The sequence below is a fragment of the Peromyscus californicus genome, unplaced genomic scaffold, assembly GCF_007827085.1.
Source record: "Peromyscus californicus insignis strain IS unplaced genomic scaffold, ASM782708v3 Scaffold_5__1_contigs__length_169319896, whole genome shotgun sequence".
NCBI lineage: Eukaryota > Metazoa > Chordata > Mammalia > Rodentia > Cricetidae > Peromyscus > Peromyscus californicus.
This window is the reverse complement of record NW_026294573.1, coordinates 76726789-76746382: the sequence shown is the minus strand read 5'-3', so window position 1 is coordinate 76746382 and position 19594 is coordinate 76726789. Positions and strand designations below refer to the sequence as shown.

The following is a 19594-nucleotide window of genomic DNA, read 5'->3' as shown; positions in this document are numbered from 1 at the left end:
CAGAAAGGCAGATACATGTTGTTCTGATTATTGGCAGGTGGAAGTTGAAGATCTTGGCAGATTTTGCTTTTCTGTTATCTGTAGCCTATGGTGATACTTGGCCATAAGGAGTGAGGGGAGCAGATAGTTGTTTTATTTGATTAATTTGCCCACAGCTCTTTCATGAGATTTGTGCTGGGAGTTCAGGAGCAGAGAATGAGAGTATATATGTGGTGTGAGTGTGTGTGTGTGCATACAACTGTATATGGTGTATATGTGTACATATTTGTGTGTACATATGTGCACATATGTATATGTATATATGTGTGTGTATGAGGGTGTGAGTACCTCTGTGTGTTTGTGTTGTAAATATGAATGTGTGCGTATGTGTTTATACATGTGTATGAATATATATGAGTGTGTATGTGTGTCTATGTGTGTGTGTGTGAAATGTGAAGGAGAAAAAAATATGTAACATATTTTAGGTAATGTTATTTTGCAATCCTTTTTATTTTTTATTTTCTTTTTTTTTTTTTGGTTTTTCGAGACAGGTTTTCTCTGTGTAGCTTTGCCCCTTTCCTGGGACTCACTTGGTAGCCCAGGCTGGCCTCGAACTCACAGAGATCCGTCTGCCTCTGCCTCCCGAGTGCTGGGATTAAAGGCGTGTGCCACCACCGCCCAGCTTATTTTTTATTTTCAATGGACTAACTTGATAAACACATTAATTTCAAAAGCACATTTATAATATTAAAAAACTATTACCACTATTGAATTCCAGATTATTTTCACTACCCCATTAGAAAAGCAAAAACAAAAGCACACATTATTTAACAGCAGTTATGATTTGTATCTCCATTCTAGCCCCAGATAATAACTGAACTATTTTCTATGTCTTTAGATTCATCTATTCCAGATACCTCATGTCAGTGAAATCATGGAATATGTAGATTTGACTTGATCTAGCCTGACTTTTTAAATTTTTTGTAATTTATTTGATTAATTTTTCAGTTCTAAGTATCTACCCTGGTGGAAGAGTACAGTGAGTTGGAAAAAATAAATAAATAACATACAACACAGCACAAAATCAAAGTAACATCTTTGACACCATGCCAAACCTCAAATAACAACAATAAAAAACTAGAGAGAATATGCGCAAAATAACAAATGACACACCTAAGGCCACACCAAAACTCCAAGACGACTATTTTAATTGAAAGAGTCCTGGAATGTACTAACAGCATAATTAGGAAAATATATAAATACATATGTTTTTATATGTGTGTAATAACATAATACATATATTATTATATACATATATGTATACTATATACATATATACACATATGTACATATGCCTATATAGAGATTGTATATATTGTATTATGTACATATTATCCACATGTATGTATATGTTTATAGTATATTATATATATTATATACAAATATGTCTATGTATGTAACAATAATAATCAAAGAAAAAAGACTATCATAGTGAGAGAGAGGTTAGAGGGGTAGTATCTGGTAAGGGCAGGAGGATGGAAATGGAAAGGGGAAAGTGATATAATTCTATTTTAATTAGAAACATAAAAATCATGATTCATTTCTGTCATTTATTTCTCTTTAAATCTCTTTTCTTCTTTTATTTTATTTTACTTTTGAGATTGTACATAATTACATTTCTCCCTTCTCCTTCCTCTCTCTAACCCCTTCATATAGCTGTCCTTCAGATTATGGCCTCTTATTTTAGTAATGGTTATTGCATGCATATACATATAGGTATGTACATATATACTCCTAAATATATCCTGTCCAATCCATATAATATTAATTGTATATTTGTTTTCAAGGCTGACCATTTGGTACTGGACAAACAATTGGTGAAGAATCTTTGAACATACATCACAATCTAATATAAAGAATGAGTCACTTGTTAACAAAAGTCTCATTCAATAATCAAATTCATATAAAATTATAGTTAATATCTAATATCTATCAGTATTTTATTTTTATGTTTAAATACTTTATTGTATATATATCACATTTTTATCCATTTATTAGTTAGTGAACATTTGAACTGTTAATACTTTTTAGTTATAATTAATAATGAACATAAATGTACAAATTTTGATCAGAGCCAAGATGCTGATTTAGTTGAGTCTCGGGTACCATTTAAAATATATAGAATTGGTATTTTTTCATTAATTTTATTTTTTAATTAGTTCTTTGACAAATTTGTAAATAAGTTTTGATCATTTTCAACCTCCCTTCTCCAACTATGCCCGTATCTACTCCACTTCCCTTTCCACCCAATTTTGTGGGTTTTTTTCCCAAAATCGAGACCAACTTGTATTGTCCAAATATTCTTGGATGTGTAGCCTTCCACTAGAGCACAGTAAATTATCAGGGACTACCTTCTTAGGAAAATAAATAAATAACTCTCTCCCAGCAGCCAACAATTGTCAGTAGCTCTTTGCCCGGTGGTTGGTCTTCATACCCAATTTCCCTTTCCATGCTGGAATTTGCTCTTAACAAGTCTATGCACCCTGTCACAACAGCTTTGAGTTCACAAGTACAGTTTCCCTTCTGTGTCCAAAAGACAATGTTTCTTCGTAGTCATCCACAATATCTGGGGCTCTTACACTCTTTCTGTCATCTTTGGAAGAGGGAGAGGTGATATACATGTTCCATTTAGTGTTGACTATTCTGCAATCTCTTATTACTTGCACCTTGCCAGTTGTGGGTCATTGTTCTGATCATCTAGTGCAAACAGAAATATCTTCTCTGATGAAGGTTGAGAGGTATGTTAATCTATGGGTATAATGATAAATTATCAGGATTTGGTTTAGTATAATATATGTTTAGCAGGTAAGAGTAGTAGGTTCTCTCCTAGGGCCTATAACCTGCCTAGTCAGAGTTTCTCAGTTCCATAATGGTGCCAAGTATGGGTTTCATCTTGTGGAGTAGGCCTTAAATCCAATCAGAAAATGGTTAGTGACTTGAATGTTGTTCAAGCCACTATTGCTCCAGTAGGCATGTCTTGCTAGGCTAGGCATTGTGTCTTGTATGGTGCACTGCTGGCTATCATTAATGTTTATTCTGACCTCTTGTAGATTACACAGCTCCTCCCAGCATTTTGAAAGACAGCCAGTAGAAAAGTTTCCAGGTCCTCACCAGATTGATTTCTAAGATACAAATATGTGGTGTCATCAGCAGGTAGCTCTTAGCATCAAGTTCTGGGGGGATAATCAAGAGCATTGACAGTAGCATGCAGTGTTTGGTGGTCTTTGTGACCTCACTTGCCAATAACTCCAAAATGTATAACCTACTCCTAGGACAGAACTTTGTATTTCTTAGACTGATGTAGGATAACTGCCTTTCAACTCCTTTTATATATGTGTATAGATGTATTATATGATGATTCTACAACAGTAGTTTTCAATATGACATTTTGGAAATGTTTTTAATGTTATTTCTCCATCCTGATTTTTCTCTTATATTATGTCTCTCCCTTCCCCATACTTCCTTGTCCCTTCTTGCCCCATAATTCCCCTTTAACCCTTTAAACCAGTGTGGTTTTTTTTATCAACTACTCTCTAGAAAGCCCCTGTCTATGAATACTTTAATTTCCTAACTTCTATGGGTTACTCCCACTGAGTAAAGAAAACATATATCTAAAGATTCTAGGCTAATGTGTACAAATATTAGGGAAAGTGTGATGTTTGTTCTTTCTGGTTAAGCTCCATCCATTTACTTGTGAATTTCATAATAACTGATTAATATTCCATCATATAAATATATCATATTTTCATTGTTCATCTGTTCATAGATATCTGGGCTGTTTCCATTCCTGGCTATTGTGAATAGTGTAGCAACAGACATATTTGAGGAAGTATCTCTGTAGCAGGATATATAGTCTTTTGGGTATATGCCAAAGAGTGATATAGTGCCATATATTAGATCTGTTTACTGTTCTTTGAGGAACCTCCACACTGATTTCCATAGTGGCTGTGTCAGCTTGCACTCCCATCAGCTGTGAATAAGTGCTTTCCATTTCCCATATCAAAGCCAGCATCTGTCATAATTTTTTTTGTATCTTATCCATTCTGACTGGGGTAAAATGAAATCTCCAAGTACCTTGAATTTTCATTTGTCTGGTGGTTAAGGATAAGAGCCCCACCTCCTCTAGTGATTCTCATGTTCATCTATTATTCAAAGTGTGGTTCATGACACTGAATCACCAGGTAGCCATTGAATACATGAATATCCTGCCTACCTACTGAATCAGAGTAACATTTTAACAATATCTTTGGGTAATAAATGTGCTCACTAAGGTTGGCAGGTTTCAGTGCAGGAAGGTAGTCTAGATTGTCAGTTCACTGAGTAATAAAGTTATTAGCTACTTTATCTCTTTAATGCAATTATGGATAAAATGGAAATAGGTTGTCTTTTGAACCTGTCATGTGTCACTAATACCTTGATGGCTAGAACAATGCATAGTGTAAAGTATGTGAGATACAGATTCAGGTGATGAAAACATCAGTAAGTCAATGAATCCTTCATTGTGTCCAATGTGATTTCAGTGAAGTAGCCCCCAGAACTGGCAGCTCCCATGCCCTGGACAAAGAAAAATCTTTATGCTATTAGAACACAAATCTCCCTCTCTGATTTTCCATTTCTTTGACTTATCTTTAAAATGGAATTATGCTTTGGCTCATTATAAGACTGAGTAAAGAGCAAATTAGTAAGCAGTAGAGGTATTTAGTCAGGGTTTTTCCAAAGAAACATACGGCAGGGTGTGTGTGTGTGTGTGTGTGTGTGTGTGTGTGTGTGTGTGTGTGTGTACATGGGTGGCTGTGTATGTGTGTTCATATAAAGTTTATTATAATGAATTAGCTTGCATCTTTATGGAGATTGAAAAGCCCTGCAGTCTTCAGGTGAGAGGCTGCAGAGGGCCAGTGGATTCCATCCAGGTCTAAAGGCCTAAGGATAAGGAGTACAAAAGTCAGAATACTCTAGTTCACATTGTCAGATAGAGTAAATTCACCCTCTCTCTACAACACAGAATAGGGTAATCATCTGCTTTGCTGTTTCACTAACTGAGCTACAAATCATGCACATAAACATGCTAAAAGGAACCCAGAAATCATGGTCCACTTCATATCTGGGTATCCCATGGCCCAGTTAAGCAAATGTCTAAAATTAACCATCTCAAAGTTGTAATTGACGATTGAAAAGTGTTTTTAAGAGTTCCCCTAAGACTATACAAAGGTGGGGGGTATCCTGTGGGTAAATGTTAAAATTGGCATGAATGGAATATGTTACTTTGATTTAAAAAACAAAACAGGCATGAGCCTGGAAAGGAAGAGTCAATTTGGTGAAAAAAAGAAAAACAAAAAAAAAAACCAACAACAACAAAAAAATACATGGAACCTGAAAAGAAAAGAATTTGGTCAGCATGGATGAACCCAAAAGACAGTAACAAGGGAATGGAAGCCAATGTCTACAAACAGTTCCCTCTGGATTTTTTTTTTAACTATAATGTTCTTTTTTTTTTAAAAAAAAGAGGTTTATTTATTTATTATGCATACAATATTCTGCCTCCATGTATGCCTGCAGGCCAGGAGAGGGCACCAGATCTCATTATAGATGGCTGTGAGCTATCATATGGTTGCTGGGAATTGAACTCAGGACCTCTGGAAGAACAGCCAGTATTTTTAACCTCAGAGCCATCTCTCAGCCCATAATGTTCTGTTAAAATTATTGTGATAACACTTATCAATGCAAAGGCTTCCCTTGTAATTAAAATCTCCTGAATTTTCGTATAAAGTGGATACATCTTTTCAGCTTTCCTACAAGACAACCCAGGCAGAGTTTCATAGTAGTTGATCCTGCCATAATATAGCCCACTTTTCATTCTGCTTCTCTGGCCCACCTTACCAGCCACATTTGTGCTTCTACAGGTGTCTGAGTTTGTCTGCAGAGAAGCAGAGACCAGATACAATGACTCAAGAGCCCAATCCAAGTGTCAGTCAACTAGATTTTTCCTCATAAGCAGATTTGTTGTTGTTGGGTTTTTATTGAGTAGTTACTATGATGCTGTCCCTTCTTTTTTTTTTTTTTTTTTTGGTTTTTTTCGAGGCAGGGTTTCGCTGTGTAGCTTTGCGCCTTTCCTGGAACTCACTTGGTAGTCCAGGCTGGCCTCGAACTCACAGAGATCCGCCTGCCTCTGCCTCCCGAGTGCTGGGATTAAAGGCGTGCGCCACCACCGCCCGGCTGATGCTGTCCCTTCTTGAGGAACAATGCATGTATACTAATTGAACTCAGCCCCTGATTAAAAGCACATATAAAGTTTTTTTTAAAAAATTCACAAGATACTTGGGATATGGATAAGTTGTGGTTTTCCTTGTGTGGCAGTGGTGACTACTAGACCATGTGTTTCTTGATTATTCTTGAGTTTCTTAGAAAGGCTGAGCCCCTTCACCTTTGGAAGTTCACATAAACTTTGGGTTTCTAAATTCTGAAATCTCCACTTCTTTTTGCATGTGCTCATCTAAAGCAAGCTTGACATGTCTAAGCTACTGCCTAGAGCTAGGTGTGGTTCAGGTAAACAGAGCATAAAAATTCCTACTTCCATGCTTCAGCTAAAACTTAAGATGATTATTTCTCCTTTTTTGTTGCAGATATCTTTTATACTTGCAGATTAAAAGAGACATTTTTCATGGCCGACTGTTGTGCTCCTTTTCTGATGCTGCCTATCTGGGTGCTTGTATTGTTCAAGGTGAGTCCAGCCCCTGCACACTCATCCCCACCACTGCAATGGGCTATGGAACTTTACTCTGTTCCTCTCTTCTCTGCTACCTGTTACCATCCTGGCTTTGTCTATGGGGGAATCTAGATATAACTATGTAGTTTGCCACAGATTCATCTATTCACTTTCCCTTCAAAGTCATTGGTTGGTCCTGGCAGAAAGGAGCTCCAATGTTTGCCATGCTTTGCTCACATTTGAAGACTTCCAAACCCCAAAGAGTAGAATATAGAGTCTCTTTTTTCTTCAAGGAGTTAGACCATCATTTTATGAGACTTTCTATATTTATATGGGTATCCTATGTTATGATTCCACCTATCAAATATGAGGCCTAATAGACATATCAGGGGGTGAAGCCATATCAAGGAAATGGATTTCAAGCAAGTAGGTCACATTTAATCATATTTCTTTTTTTTCTTTAATCATATTTCATGTGTGCATGTATTTCTATAAATTCCTCAGATTTTTCTAGATATATAAGAAGATAAAGAGACCACTAAGTTCACAAATCTGTTCAATAAATCTTTTCTCCCTTTTCCTAGTTATTTTGTCAAACATGAATTGAGTTCTTTAAGTTTTGGTGTTTCCTTGTATAAGATGGGGTAGTCATAAGTTCATCTACACATGGAATTTCATGATACTACTGTGAATTAAGTCAAAGAAAGTTAGGGAATATAAGTGGTGGCTACTGATTGGGAGGCTGAAGCAAGCGGATCTCTGTGAATTCAAGGCCAGCCTGGTCTACAAAGTGAGTTACAGGACAGCCAGGACTATTACACAGAGAAACCCTGTCTCAAAAAAAATCAAAAAAAGAAAAAAAGAAAGAGGTGGCTGCTGTTCATTTTGGGGATGAGCATAGCCCTAGTGTGTCAGAAAGACTGAATGTACTCACTGGACTTGGAGTCTGGATGCTTGTATCCTTTTGCTATAATGCTGGTTTAAAAAAATTCCTTTGAGTTGGTATGGTTTCTCATTTTGTAATCAGTTCTTTTGGTTTTTGAGATTATAATATAATTATATCATTTCCACTTTTCCTTTCCTCCATCCAAATCTTCCCATATACCCTACCTTGACTATTTTCAAATTCATGAACTTTTCTTCAGTATTATATATATATATATATATATATATATATATATATATATATATATATATATATATATAGAGAGAGAGAGAGAGAGAGAGAGAGAGAGAGAGAGATTGTTTTGTAGATATACCTATTAGGAACAGGCCGTGCAACTCTGCATTTTGATTCATTTTGGTTTTCTGAGTGGTCTTTTTCTGTTGCAAAGAGAAGTTTCCGTGATGAGAAATGAGGACGACACTTACTGTGGACATAAGGGCAAATGTTTAGAATGTTGTAAGGGATTATGCTGGCATAGTAAATTAGTAGGTTCTCCTCCAAGATCCATGCCTTCACTAGCCCTAGGTAGTTGGTAAGTTTCTAGTACCAAACATTAGTTTTCTCTAATTGAGCGGGTCTAAAGTTGATTGGAGAGCTGTTGATTATCACCAAGGTATGTGTACAACTCACTACTGCACCCTTAGGGTTATTTCACTGTGTTGGTCATTGTTGTGGTTAATAGACATCATAGCTGGGTAGGCTTGTTGATTGCATTCCTTCTTCGGAAGGTTACATGATGCCTTATAGTGCTTTTAAAGCTGGTCCTCAAGGCTGAAGCTTTCAAGTCAGTTCCAGCTCAGGGACCTCTGGTCCCTGTTTCTGAAGTGCATGGTGTCTTCAGTCATAGAGATTTGCCTTCCTCCTCTGTGAGGTAAACAAAGGCAAGAACAATAGTCTGTAATATTTTGTGAGTTTCTTGAACAGCCCTAACCAATGTTTAAAAGATGGTTTCTCATGCCTGCTGTTGGGGTTGTTATAAGATAGTCTTTGGCTCTTGGATGGAGCATGGAAATTTTCATTTAAAGTATACATGTAATACACGGATTTATATGTATTATAGGTTTTTTAAAGGTTAATGGTTAATATTATCATTCCTTATCACTCTTTCAGAAATTCTGACAGTTATTTTACCCTCTTCCGTAGCTGAAGGTTTTCCTGTGCTCGCCCGGCACCAAGGACATTAGCTCAGACTTATTACTGACTAGCTCTTACACTTAAATTAACCCATAATTCTATTTTATGTTTAGCCACGTGGCTTGGTACCTTTTTTCAGTCTGCCTTCACATCTTGCTTCCTCTGTGTCTGGCTGGCAACTCCTGACTCAGCCTTTCTCTTCCCAGAATTCTCTTCTCTGCTTATCCCACCTATATTTCCTGCCTGGCTACTGGCCAGTCAGCACTTCATTTATTAACCAATCAGAGCAACACATTCACAGAATAGAGAGCGATATCCACAACCTCTTCTCTCATACTGTATTTATCTCCCTCTCCCATTTTTAATCAGAGCACCCCTTGTTTTTCCCTTTTCCCATTTCCACATCAGATCACTTAAACTCTTCTATTCCCATCTTTATTGTGCCTCTAGCCTTGCATCCCTGCAGTGATCCCTTTTTACTTTCTTGATTCTTGCACTTAGTCTATGATACATACTCATATCTGAAAATTTGAAGCTATGAGCCTCAGATGAGAAAGAACATGTCTTTTGGGGATTAGGTTACCTTATTCAATATAATTTTTTTTTAGATCCAAACATTTACTTTCAGAGACAATTTCATATTTCTTTACAGCTGAATAGTATTCCATGGTGTATATGTACCATATTTTTCATCATTCATTACTCAGTTGAAAGACATTTAGGTTGTTTCCATTTCATAGCTATTGTAAACAGAGCAGCAAAGACCATGGATGAGCAAGTGTCTGGGGAATAGGATATTGAGTCATTTGGGATTATGACAAGAGATATAGATTTGGGATTAATTTTTTAAGTATTCTCTACACTGATTTCTAGATTGGCTAAATCAGTTTATAAGCCTGCCAACAATGAATGAAGGTTCCACTTTTCCCACACCCTATACACCATTTGTTGTTGGTTGTTGATCTTGGCCATTTTGACATGAGTAGATGAAATCTCAAAGCTGTTTAAATTTGCATTTCCCTTATTACTAGAGATGATAAATTTTTTAAGCTGTTTTTCTTCTTCTTCCTCCTCCTCTTCCTCTTCTTCTTGAGAACTCTCTGTTTATAGCCCAGTCCAACTTTTTGAATGGGTTAGATTTTTGTGGGTGGCAATGGTGGTTTTATTTACTTATTTATTTTTGAATATTTGAGTATTTTTAGTTATTTATATATTCTGGATATTAATCCTCTGTCAGATATGTACCTGTGGAAGATTCCTTCCCATTCTGTGAACTTCTCTTCATATGTTTGCTTCTTTAGCTATGCAGAAGCTTTTTAGTTTTATGAAGCCCCACTTGAAAGCTGATGGTCTTAATTCCTGGGCAAATGAAGTCCTATTCAGGAAGTTTTCTACAATGAGATCTGGGCCTATAGCTTCCTTTTGTTAGATCCATGTCTGATGAAGAGAAAGCAGGTTTGGGTAGAAAGAAGAATGAGTAAGTGGGTTGGTCCTAGAATTAGGAACTAGCTTAGGTGGAATTATGTCATGTGAACAAAGGGTACTGGACTGATATGCATTCTGGTCCATTTCTGGAATGTGAGTGTAGACCTGGCTGGGTGGAAAAGTTGAATGTGGCATGGGGAAACCTGTGGGATAGAGAACACAGTGGGAAGGTCCTAGAAGAAGCCTAGAGGTTAGTTGTGGTATAGCCAAGAGTGGCCAGACTAGGATAGGACACTGGATATGGGACCCAGGCTAGACCTGGAGAGTTAGCGAGGATATGTGGAGAGCAGAGGCGCAGAGTCACCTAGCTAAACCCTGGAGAAGAATGTGCACAGTCTGGCTGGGTGAAGGTTCGGTGTGACATGGAAAGAACCTGTGGATTTGAAGGCAGGCAGGTCAAGTTCTAGAGAAGCCTAGAGGTTGATTGTGATACAAGTAAGGATGCTAGACAATGTGGAATCTGGAACAGCCCTGGTAGGTCAAGGAGGGTGCCTAGAGAAGAACATCAGGCAAAATTTCCAGGCTAGACACTGGAGAAGGATCACTTCTATTGTTAAAATAGATTTTGAAGGAAGGTGGCCTGAGGGACAGAGGCAAGGATGGGCCCAATACCTAAACGAAGAAGAATCATTCTGTTCTCCTGGACCTGTTGTAAGGCAGCTGGCCACAAGGATTCCTCATGGAATTCTAGTGTTCTAGCAAGTTTTGGCATAAATTCTTTTGGTTTTAATTTATTACATTTATATATTATTATATGTGCATGTATGTGTCTACAGATGTATATGGGTAGGTGTGTACATATTATGACGTGCATTTGGAAGTCAGAGAACAAATTACAGTACACAGAACTTGTTTTATCCTTCCACAATGTAAGTCCTGGGAATCTACCTCAAATCAGTTGGCAGCAATTTCCTTAACTTCTGAGCCATCTCACTAGCCCTATGTTATGACTCTAATGACCTATTTATGGAAAGAAAAGATGAGGGAGAAAAAGGAAGACAGTAAGGCAAGGAGAGGGTAGTAAATCACTGTGAGTTTTACAGTAACTCTACAGGCAGTACCAAAAGAAAACACACAAGAAACAAAAAAAAAAAAAAAAAGGAAATCAAAGCAAACAAAAAATGAAACCCAATGTGACAAAATAGTGCTGAAACAAAATAAAACTTGGCTTATGGAGCACATTCTCATTTAAAGCATCAGAGGTTCCTCTGTGTTATCACTCTTTTCATTGTATGTCCTACACTGCACAATCCTTTCCCAGCAGCTCAAGACAGAGTATTCTTGGTCTAAGGAACTATTGGCTGGGAATATGACCTTCAGAAAACATTCTGATAGGAACTTGTCCTGGAAATATTGAGAGTTTGTGTTGGCTGACTACTCCTGGGTGTGGGGCCGGCTCTGGAGTGTTCTTGATATAGTAAGTATCATATTTCTAAAGGAAACTTAGTTTCCTTCTTCTAGCAGCAGCCGCCAAATGTCAGTGTCTCCCGAGCTAGGAGTCTGATTCTGTGTCTACATGTCCTACTCCATGCTGGGATTTTGTCTGACTTGAGTTTGTGCAGGTCTTGTGTATGTTGTTGCAATTACTGTGAGTTCATATGTGTTTCTGCCTTGTTTAATCTAGAAAATACTGTTTCCTTAGAGTCTTTCATCACCACCACCAAAGTTTTTGGAATTTTTTTTTAACTTTTAAATTCATAAACCTTGTATATATTCTATAATGTTTTATTTATCCTTTGAGAATTTCAAACAGTGAGTTCTAATCACATTCATCCCCGCCTCTATGTCCTTCCAGATCTTCCCCTGCTACCTATCCACCCATCTTCATGTTTTCCCCCACTCCCTTCTTCTCCCCTCCCTCCAGATTGTGTATGCTGTCTCAATCTCTGTGAGTTTCTTTGGACCTGTTCCTTTTTTAATCTAGGAAACAGTTTCTTGAAGTTATCCACTGCCCTGGATTTTTCAGTATTTCCATTCATTTTCCACATTGATCCCTGAGCCTTGAGGGGAGACGTATGATATACACATGCCATGTAGGACTGAGAACTCTGAAGTTTCTTTTTTCTGAATATTCTCCAGTTATGTGTCTCTATGTTAATTGTTTCTTTGATGAGAGTTGACCTATATTCATTTATGAGAATGATAAGAGTAGGTTTTACACTAGGTTTTACCAATGCCCTATCTAGTCACATGTTTTTAACCATACTGACAATGTCAGGTATGGGTTCCATCTTTTGGAGTGGTCCTTAAATCCATTTTTTTTTTTTTTTACAAAAAGAGGTTGTTATCATAACATTTGTGCTGCTATTGCATCATTTGGCATATCGTGCCAGGCAGGTTATTATCTAGGCTTATAGAGTTCAGAACTTAATGATATTAATGATTGTCTCCTCCAGCAGCATTCACAGCAAACTCCAGCACTATGAAAGCTAGTCTGCTGTGGGATGTTCTGTATGTCAAATGTGTTGCTGATTAGTCAATAATTAAAACACTGATTGGCCATTGGCTAGGCAGGAAGTGTAGGCGGGACAAGGAGGAGAATAAAGCTGGGAAGTGGAAGGCTGAGTCAGAGAGACACTGCCAGCCGCCACGATGAGAAACAGCATGTGAAGATGCCGGTAAGCCACGAGCCATGTGGCAAGGTATAGATTTATAAAAATGGATTAATTTAAGCTGAAAGAACAGTTAGCAAGAAGCCTGCCATGGCCATACAGTTTGAAACCAATACAAGTCTCTGTGTTTACTTGGTCGGGTCTGAGAGGCTGTGGGACTGGCAGGTGAGAGAGATTTGCCCTGACTGTGGGCCAGGCAGGAAAACTCTACCTACACTAGTCAGTAGGAATGAAACTTCCAGTTGATTACCAGCTAGATTTCTCCATGTTCTGTAACTCAAGCATGTGATAGCTTCATCAGTAGGTTCTTATTGTCCACTTCTGGAGAATAACCAATAGCATTGGAAATAGCTTATAATGCCTGGGAAGAGGTCTATGAGAACTCATTGGCCAATAACTCAAAAAGAGGCAGCCCAATCCTGGTACTAGGAGTTTTATTTCCTAGCACATGGCGTCTAGTTTTAATCTACCCCACTATATAGTAAATGATAATGATTTTACTGTTAGTTGTTCCTTCCCTAAGACTTCTCTATCCTCCCTTTCCCTCCCCAATCCAACTTAATCTTTCTTGTTTTGCCCATTGCCCCTTTGTAACATTATATTCTATTTTATCTGTCTTGGAAAAAAAACCCTCCTCCACATGGGCTCCTTATTATTTGTCTAACTTCTATGGATATTCCAAATGAAACATATATATTTAAAATTCAATAGCTAACTTCCATATGTAAGAGAAAACATGCAGTATTTGTCTTTATAAATTTTGATTGTTATACTCAAAGTAACTGTTCCGAGTTCCATTCATTTATGTGCAAATTTTATTTCTTAACAGCTTGAATAATCTTCTATTATGTATGTGAAACATTTCTATGCATCATTAGTTGATGGAGATCTAGACTGTTTCCATTTGATGAATATTGTGAATAAAGCATCAATGAACATAAATGAGTATGCATCTCTGTAGTAACAAAATCTATTAGATATATGTTCAAGAGTGGTATAGATAGAATTCAAAGAAGTACTAACAACAACACTCCTCAAAATATTCTGCAAAACAAAAACTTGAAGGAAAACTTTAAAATTCTTTTTTATAAAGCCAGTATTATCTTAATACCCGTACCAGACAAACACAAATAAAAAATGGAAGATTATAGGCCAACATATCTGATGAGCATAGCACCAAAATTCTCAATAAAACACTTCCAAATTAAATTAAAAAAACATATCAGAAAGATTATCCACTATAATCAAGTTAACTTCATCTAAGTGCTACAAGAATGGTTCAGCATAGTAAATATTTTTTTAAAACAATCCAAAAAATAAATACACTAAATGCCATTTCATTAGATGCAGAAAAGGACTTTAATAGAAACAAATATTTCTTCATGACAAAGTCCTAATGAAAATAAGGAAACAAGCGGCACATCTTAACATTATGAAGGCAATTTACAAGCTCAGGACCAACATCATTCTAACTGGAGAAAAAGTTAAACCATTTCTACTAAAACCAGAAACAAGACAAGGATACCTACTGGCTCCATTCCTATTCAATATGCTATTCAAAGTCCTAGCTAAAGCAGTGAGAGAAGTGAAGGAGATCCAGAGGATACAAATAGGAAAGAAGAAAGTAAGTCAAAGTATCCTTATTTGCAAATGATATGATTTTATGCATAAAAGGCCATAAAGATTCCATCAGAAAGCTTCTACAGCTCATAAATACGTTCAGCAAAGTAGCAGATTACAATATTAAGACAAAAAAATCAGTAGCCTTTTTATATACCAACAACAAACAGACCAAGAACGATATAAGGAAAATAATATCACTCACAATGAGCTGAATAAAAAGTGAAATACATTGGAACAAACCTAACAAAGGAGGTGAAAGATTTATCTAATAAAAACTTAAATGAATTGAAGGAGATACCTGAAGATGAGACCTCTCATGTTCATGGCTTGCTAGGATTAGCATTTTGAAAATGACCATTCAATTGAAAGCAATTTACAGTTTACAATCCCATTCAAAATTCAAACAGAATTTTTTGAAAAAAAATGTTTAAATCTTAAATTTAACATGGGAACACAAAAATCTCAGGGTAGCAATAACAACACTGGAAAAAAAAACTTTAGATATCACCATTCCTGGTGTTTAATTATACTGCATGGTTACAGTAATAAAGGCAATATGTTAATAGAATAAAGACATATACATTGATCAATGGAATAAAATTGAGGACCCACACACATGTTCACATACCTTGAGACACCTGATTTTTTACAGGTTTGAAAGATACACACTAAAGAAAATATAACATTTTTTAAAATATTACTCATGAAACTGGATAGTTGTATGTAAATGAAGAAAACTAGATGTATATCTTTTGCTCTGCACAAAACTAAACTCCATATAGACTGAGGACCTCAACATAAGACCTGCTAATTTGATACAGATCTTCTCCTTCATGCTTCCTAACCGCCCCTCCCACCCCTTTGTCTCATCCACCAATCCCCATAGGTATTCTATGGGAACCTGCTAGCCAAGCCAGCCAGAGGAGGTGGCAGGTAGGTGAGCATATAAGCAGGTGCATGATCCTCATATCTCCTCCGCTTCCTCATCTATAAATCCAGTCCCCCAGTCGCATCCCCAGATCAGTAGCACACTACCTGCTGTGGCCTCGCCTCCCTCTCTGCTCCCATTCTCAAGGGACTAAGCAGATCCTGGTGGCATACCTTGCTTTCCTCCTTCCTATGGTACCCTTGGCCCCCTTTCTAGCCCATCCCCATTTCTAAGTGTCAGCACTCTGTACCTACAATCACATTCTACCCAGAACCTCAGTGGCCACACCTGGCGGAATCTAGGAAGCATTCCCTACCAAGAAACACACAGCTACTATAATTTCCTAGTAACCAGCAAGGGCAACAGAAACCAAAGAAAAGAATGCCCACCAACAACAATAAGACCAGACATTAGCAACTTGTATTATAATCATCCCAAATCCTGATGCTTAGATGCCAGTGTAAAAACACAATCAATGACTGTCAGGACAATGTGTCTCCAGTAGAGTCCAGCAACCCTACTACAGTAGACCCTGAGAAAGCAATATAGCTGAAGTAGATGTCATTAAAAAGAAAATTAACAAACCCCTTAAAGAAATACAGGCAAACAGAAACAAACAATGAAAGAAAATGAACAAAACTGTTCAAGACCTGAAAATGGAGATAGAATCAATAAAGAAAATCCAGACTGAGGGAATTCTGTAAATGAAAACTTTAGGAATTCAAGCAAGAACTACAGAGACAAGTTCCACCAACAGAATACAGGAGATGAAAGAGAGAATCTCAGGAATTTAAGATACAATAGAAGAAATGGATACACCAGTCAAAGAAAATGTTATATCTGAAATCTACTGACATAAAACATCCAGGAATTCTCAGGTATTATGAAAACATCAAATCTAAGAATAACAGGAATCAAGGAAGGAGAATCCCATCTTAAAGACACAGAAAAAAAAATTTAACAAAATCATAGAAGAAAAATTTCCTAACCTAAAGAAAGAAATGCCTACAAAGGTGTAAGAAGATACAGAACACTAAATAGACTGGACAAGAAAAGAAAGTATCCTAGGTACATAATAATCAAAACATTAAATGTGATGAACAAAGAAAGAATATTAAAATCTGCAAAGGGAAAAGACCAAGTAATGTATAAAGATAGACCTATTAGAATTAATCCTTACTGCTCAGTGGAGATTGTAAAAGCCAGAAGGGTCTATCTATAGAAGAAGAAGGGGTTAAACACACCCAAGAAAACACAAGGAATAGATAACAACAGAACACCAAATCAAAAGGGGGAACACCACAACAACAAAAAAATGAGAATCAAAAATACTGCTCATTGATAACTCTCAAAATCAATGGTCACAATTGCTCAATAAAAAGACATAGACTGACAGAGATTAGAAAACAGGATCTATCCTCCTGCTGCATCTAGGAAATACAGCTCAACATTAAGGATGGACATCACCTCAAGTTAAATGGATAGAAAAAGCTATCCAAGAAAATGGACATAAGACAAGCCGGTGTAGTTGTTTTAATATCCAACAAAATAGACTTCAAACCAAAACTAATCAGAAGAGATAGAGAAGAATACTAAATATTCACCAAAGGAAAAATCCCCCAACAGGATATTGCAGTTCTTAACATCTATGCATCAAACACAAGGGCACCCAGTTCATAAAAGAAATACTACTATAGTTTAAATCACATATTGATCCCGCACACAGTGATAGTGAGTGACTTCAGTACCCCACTCTAATCAATAGACAGGTCATCTAGACAAAAACTAAATAGAGATATGCTAGACCTAACTGGTGTCATAAACCAATGGACCTAACAGATATTTACAGAACATTTCACTTAAACACAAAAGAATATACTTTCATTTCAGAAGTTCATAGAACATTCTCCAAAACTGACCACATACTTGGACACAAAGCAAGTCTCAACTTTCAAATACAAGAAAATTGGAATAACACCCTGAATCCTATCTGACCACCATGAATTAAGGTTGTATATCAATAACAACAGAAAGCTTACAAACTCATGGAAAACCAACAATGGACTCCTGGATATAAAATGGGTTGAGACAGAAATGAAGAAATAAATGAAATCTTTAGATTTGAATAAAAACAAAATACAGCATACCCAAACTTATGGAGCAATGAAGGCAGTACTAAGAGGCAACTTCATGGGACTAAGTACCTACAAAAAAAAAAAAAGAAGAAGAAGAAGAGGAACAAAGAGCTCTCATAGTAGTAACTTAACAACACACCTGAAAGTTCTGCCACAAAAAGAAGAAATAACACTAAAAAGGAATAGATGGCAAGAAATACTCAAACTCAGGGCTGAAATCAAACAGAAACAAACAAAAAATATGAACACTCAATGAAACAAAGAGTTAATTTTTTGAGAAAATCAATAAGTTTTGCAAATACTTAGCCAAATTAACTAAAAGTCAGAGAAAAAGGTTGCAAATTAATAAAACTAGAGATGAGAAGGGGACATAACAACAGATACCAAGGAAATCCAGAGAATCATAAAGACATACTCGAAAAACCTGTACTCCACCCAGTTGGAAAACTTAAAAGAAATGGGTGATTTTCTCTATATTTATCACCAACTAATGCTAAATCAAGATCATGAAAGAAATATAAATAGAGCTATAATACCTAATGAAATAGAAGCAGTAATTAAAAATCCACCAACCTTCCCCCCCCCCACACACACACACACAAAGTCCAGGTTGTAGCACAGAATTCTATCAGACATTCAAAGAAGAATTAACCTCATTAATCCACAAATGATTCCACAAAATGGAAACACAAGGAACATTGGCTAATTCTTTTTAGAAGATCACAGTCACCCTGATACCTAAAGCACACATAGACCCAATAAAGAAACAGAATTATAGACCAATTTCCTTTACGAACATAGATGTAAAAATACTCAAGAAAATGTTGCAAAGCAAACCCAAGAACACATCCATCATGACCAAGTAGGCCTCATCCAATAGATACGGGGATGGTTCAACATACGTAAATCTATAAATATAATGAAATATAAACAAAATGAAAGACAAAAAATGGTCATTTCATTAGAAGAAGAAAAGGCCCTTGACAAAATTCAACCCCCTTCATGATAAAAGTCCTGGAGAGATTAGGGATACAAGAGACATACCTCAACATAATAAAGGCATTGTACAGAAATCCCATAGTCAACATCAAATTAAATTAAGAGAAACTCATAGTATTTCCACTAAAGTCAAGAACAAGATAAGATTGTCCAATCTTTCCATACCTGTGCAATATAGTGCTTAAAATCTTAGCTGGAGCAATAAGACAAGTGATGGAGATCTAGGGGATCCAAATAGGAAGGGAGAAAGTTGAAGTATTTTATTTGCAGATGATATGATAATATACATAAGTGGACCCTAGAACTTCCACCAGGAAATACCTCTGGCTGAAAATCACTTTCAGAAAATTAGTAAGATACAAAATTAACAAACAAAGAAAAATCAGTAGCTTTCCTATATACAAATGACAAATGGACTGAAAAAATAACCAGGAAAATAAATAATATCTTTTGCTATAGCATCAAAAATATAATGTACCTTGGGGTAACTCTAATCAAGCAAGTGAAAGACATGTATGATAAAACAAACAAACAAACAAAAACCTTAAGACAGGATAGCTAAAACAATCCTGAACAATAAAAGAATCACTGGAGATCTAACCATCCTTCATCTCCAATTATACTATAGAGCTATAGTAATAAAAACAACACAGACAAGATTTCCCTGACAGAGGGGGCTTTCATGATTCCCAAAGGAACAGCTTATTAAGGATCTAAGCTTTTGTTCTTTCTTCCTGTCAATTTGTGAGTAATAAGTCTTTTTAAAAGACGTGATCCTGAGCTGGGTGGTGGTGGCGCACACTAATCCCAGCACTCAGGAGGCAGAGACAAGTGGATCTCTGTGAATTCAAGGCCAGCCTGGTCTATAGATAAGTTCCAGGACAGCCATCTCTGTTGAAAGGGGATGGGGTGGTAAAAAAGAATGGAAGAGAAAGAAAGAAGAAAAGTAAGAAAGAATGAAATAAAAGAAAAAAGAAAAGAAAAGAAAGA

The 19594-nt window shown here is 36.6% G+C and overlaps 1 protein-coding gene across 2 annotated transcripts in view; it reads left to right on the top strand.

Moving 5' to 3' along the window:
* Frmd3 (FERM domain containing 3) overlaps window positions 1-19594 on the top strand; it is a 199547-nt gene that overhangs the window by 102785 nt on the left and 77168 nt on the right. For both annotated transcript variants that reach the window (XM_052718463.1, XM_052718461.1), the window contains exon 5: window positions 6660-6757. In XM_052718463.1, the coding sequence (XP_052574423.1) occupies window positions 6660-6757 (98 nt within the window). The remainder of the gene's footprint in view (window positions 1-6659; window positions 6758-19594) is intronic.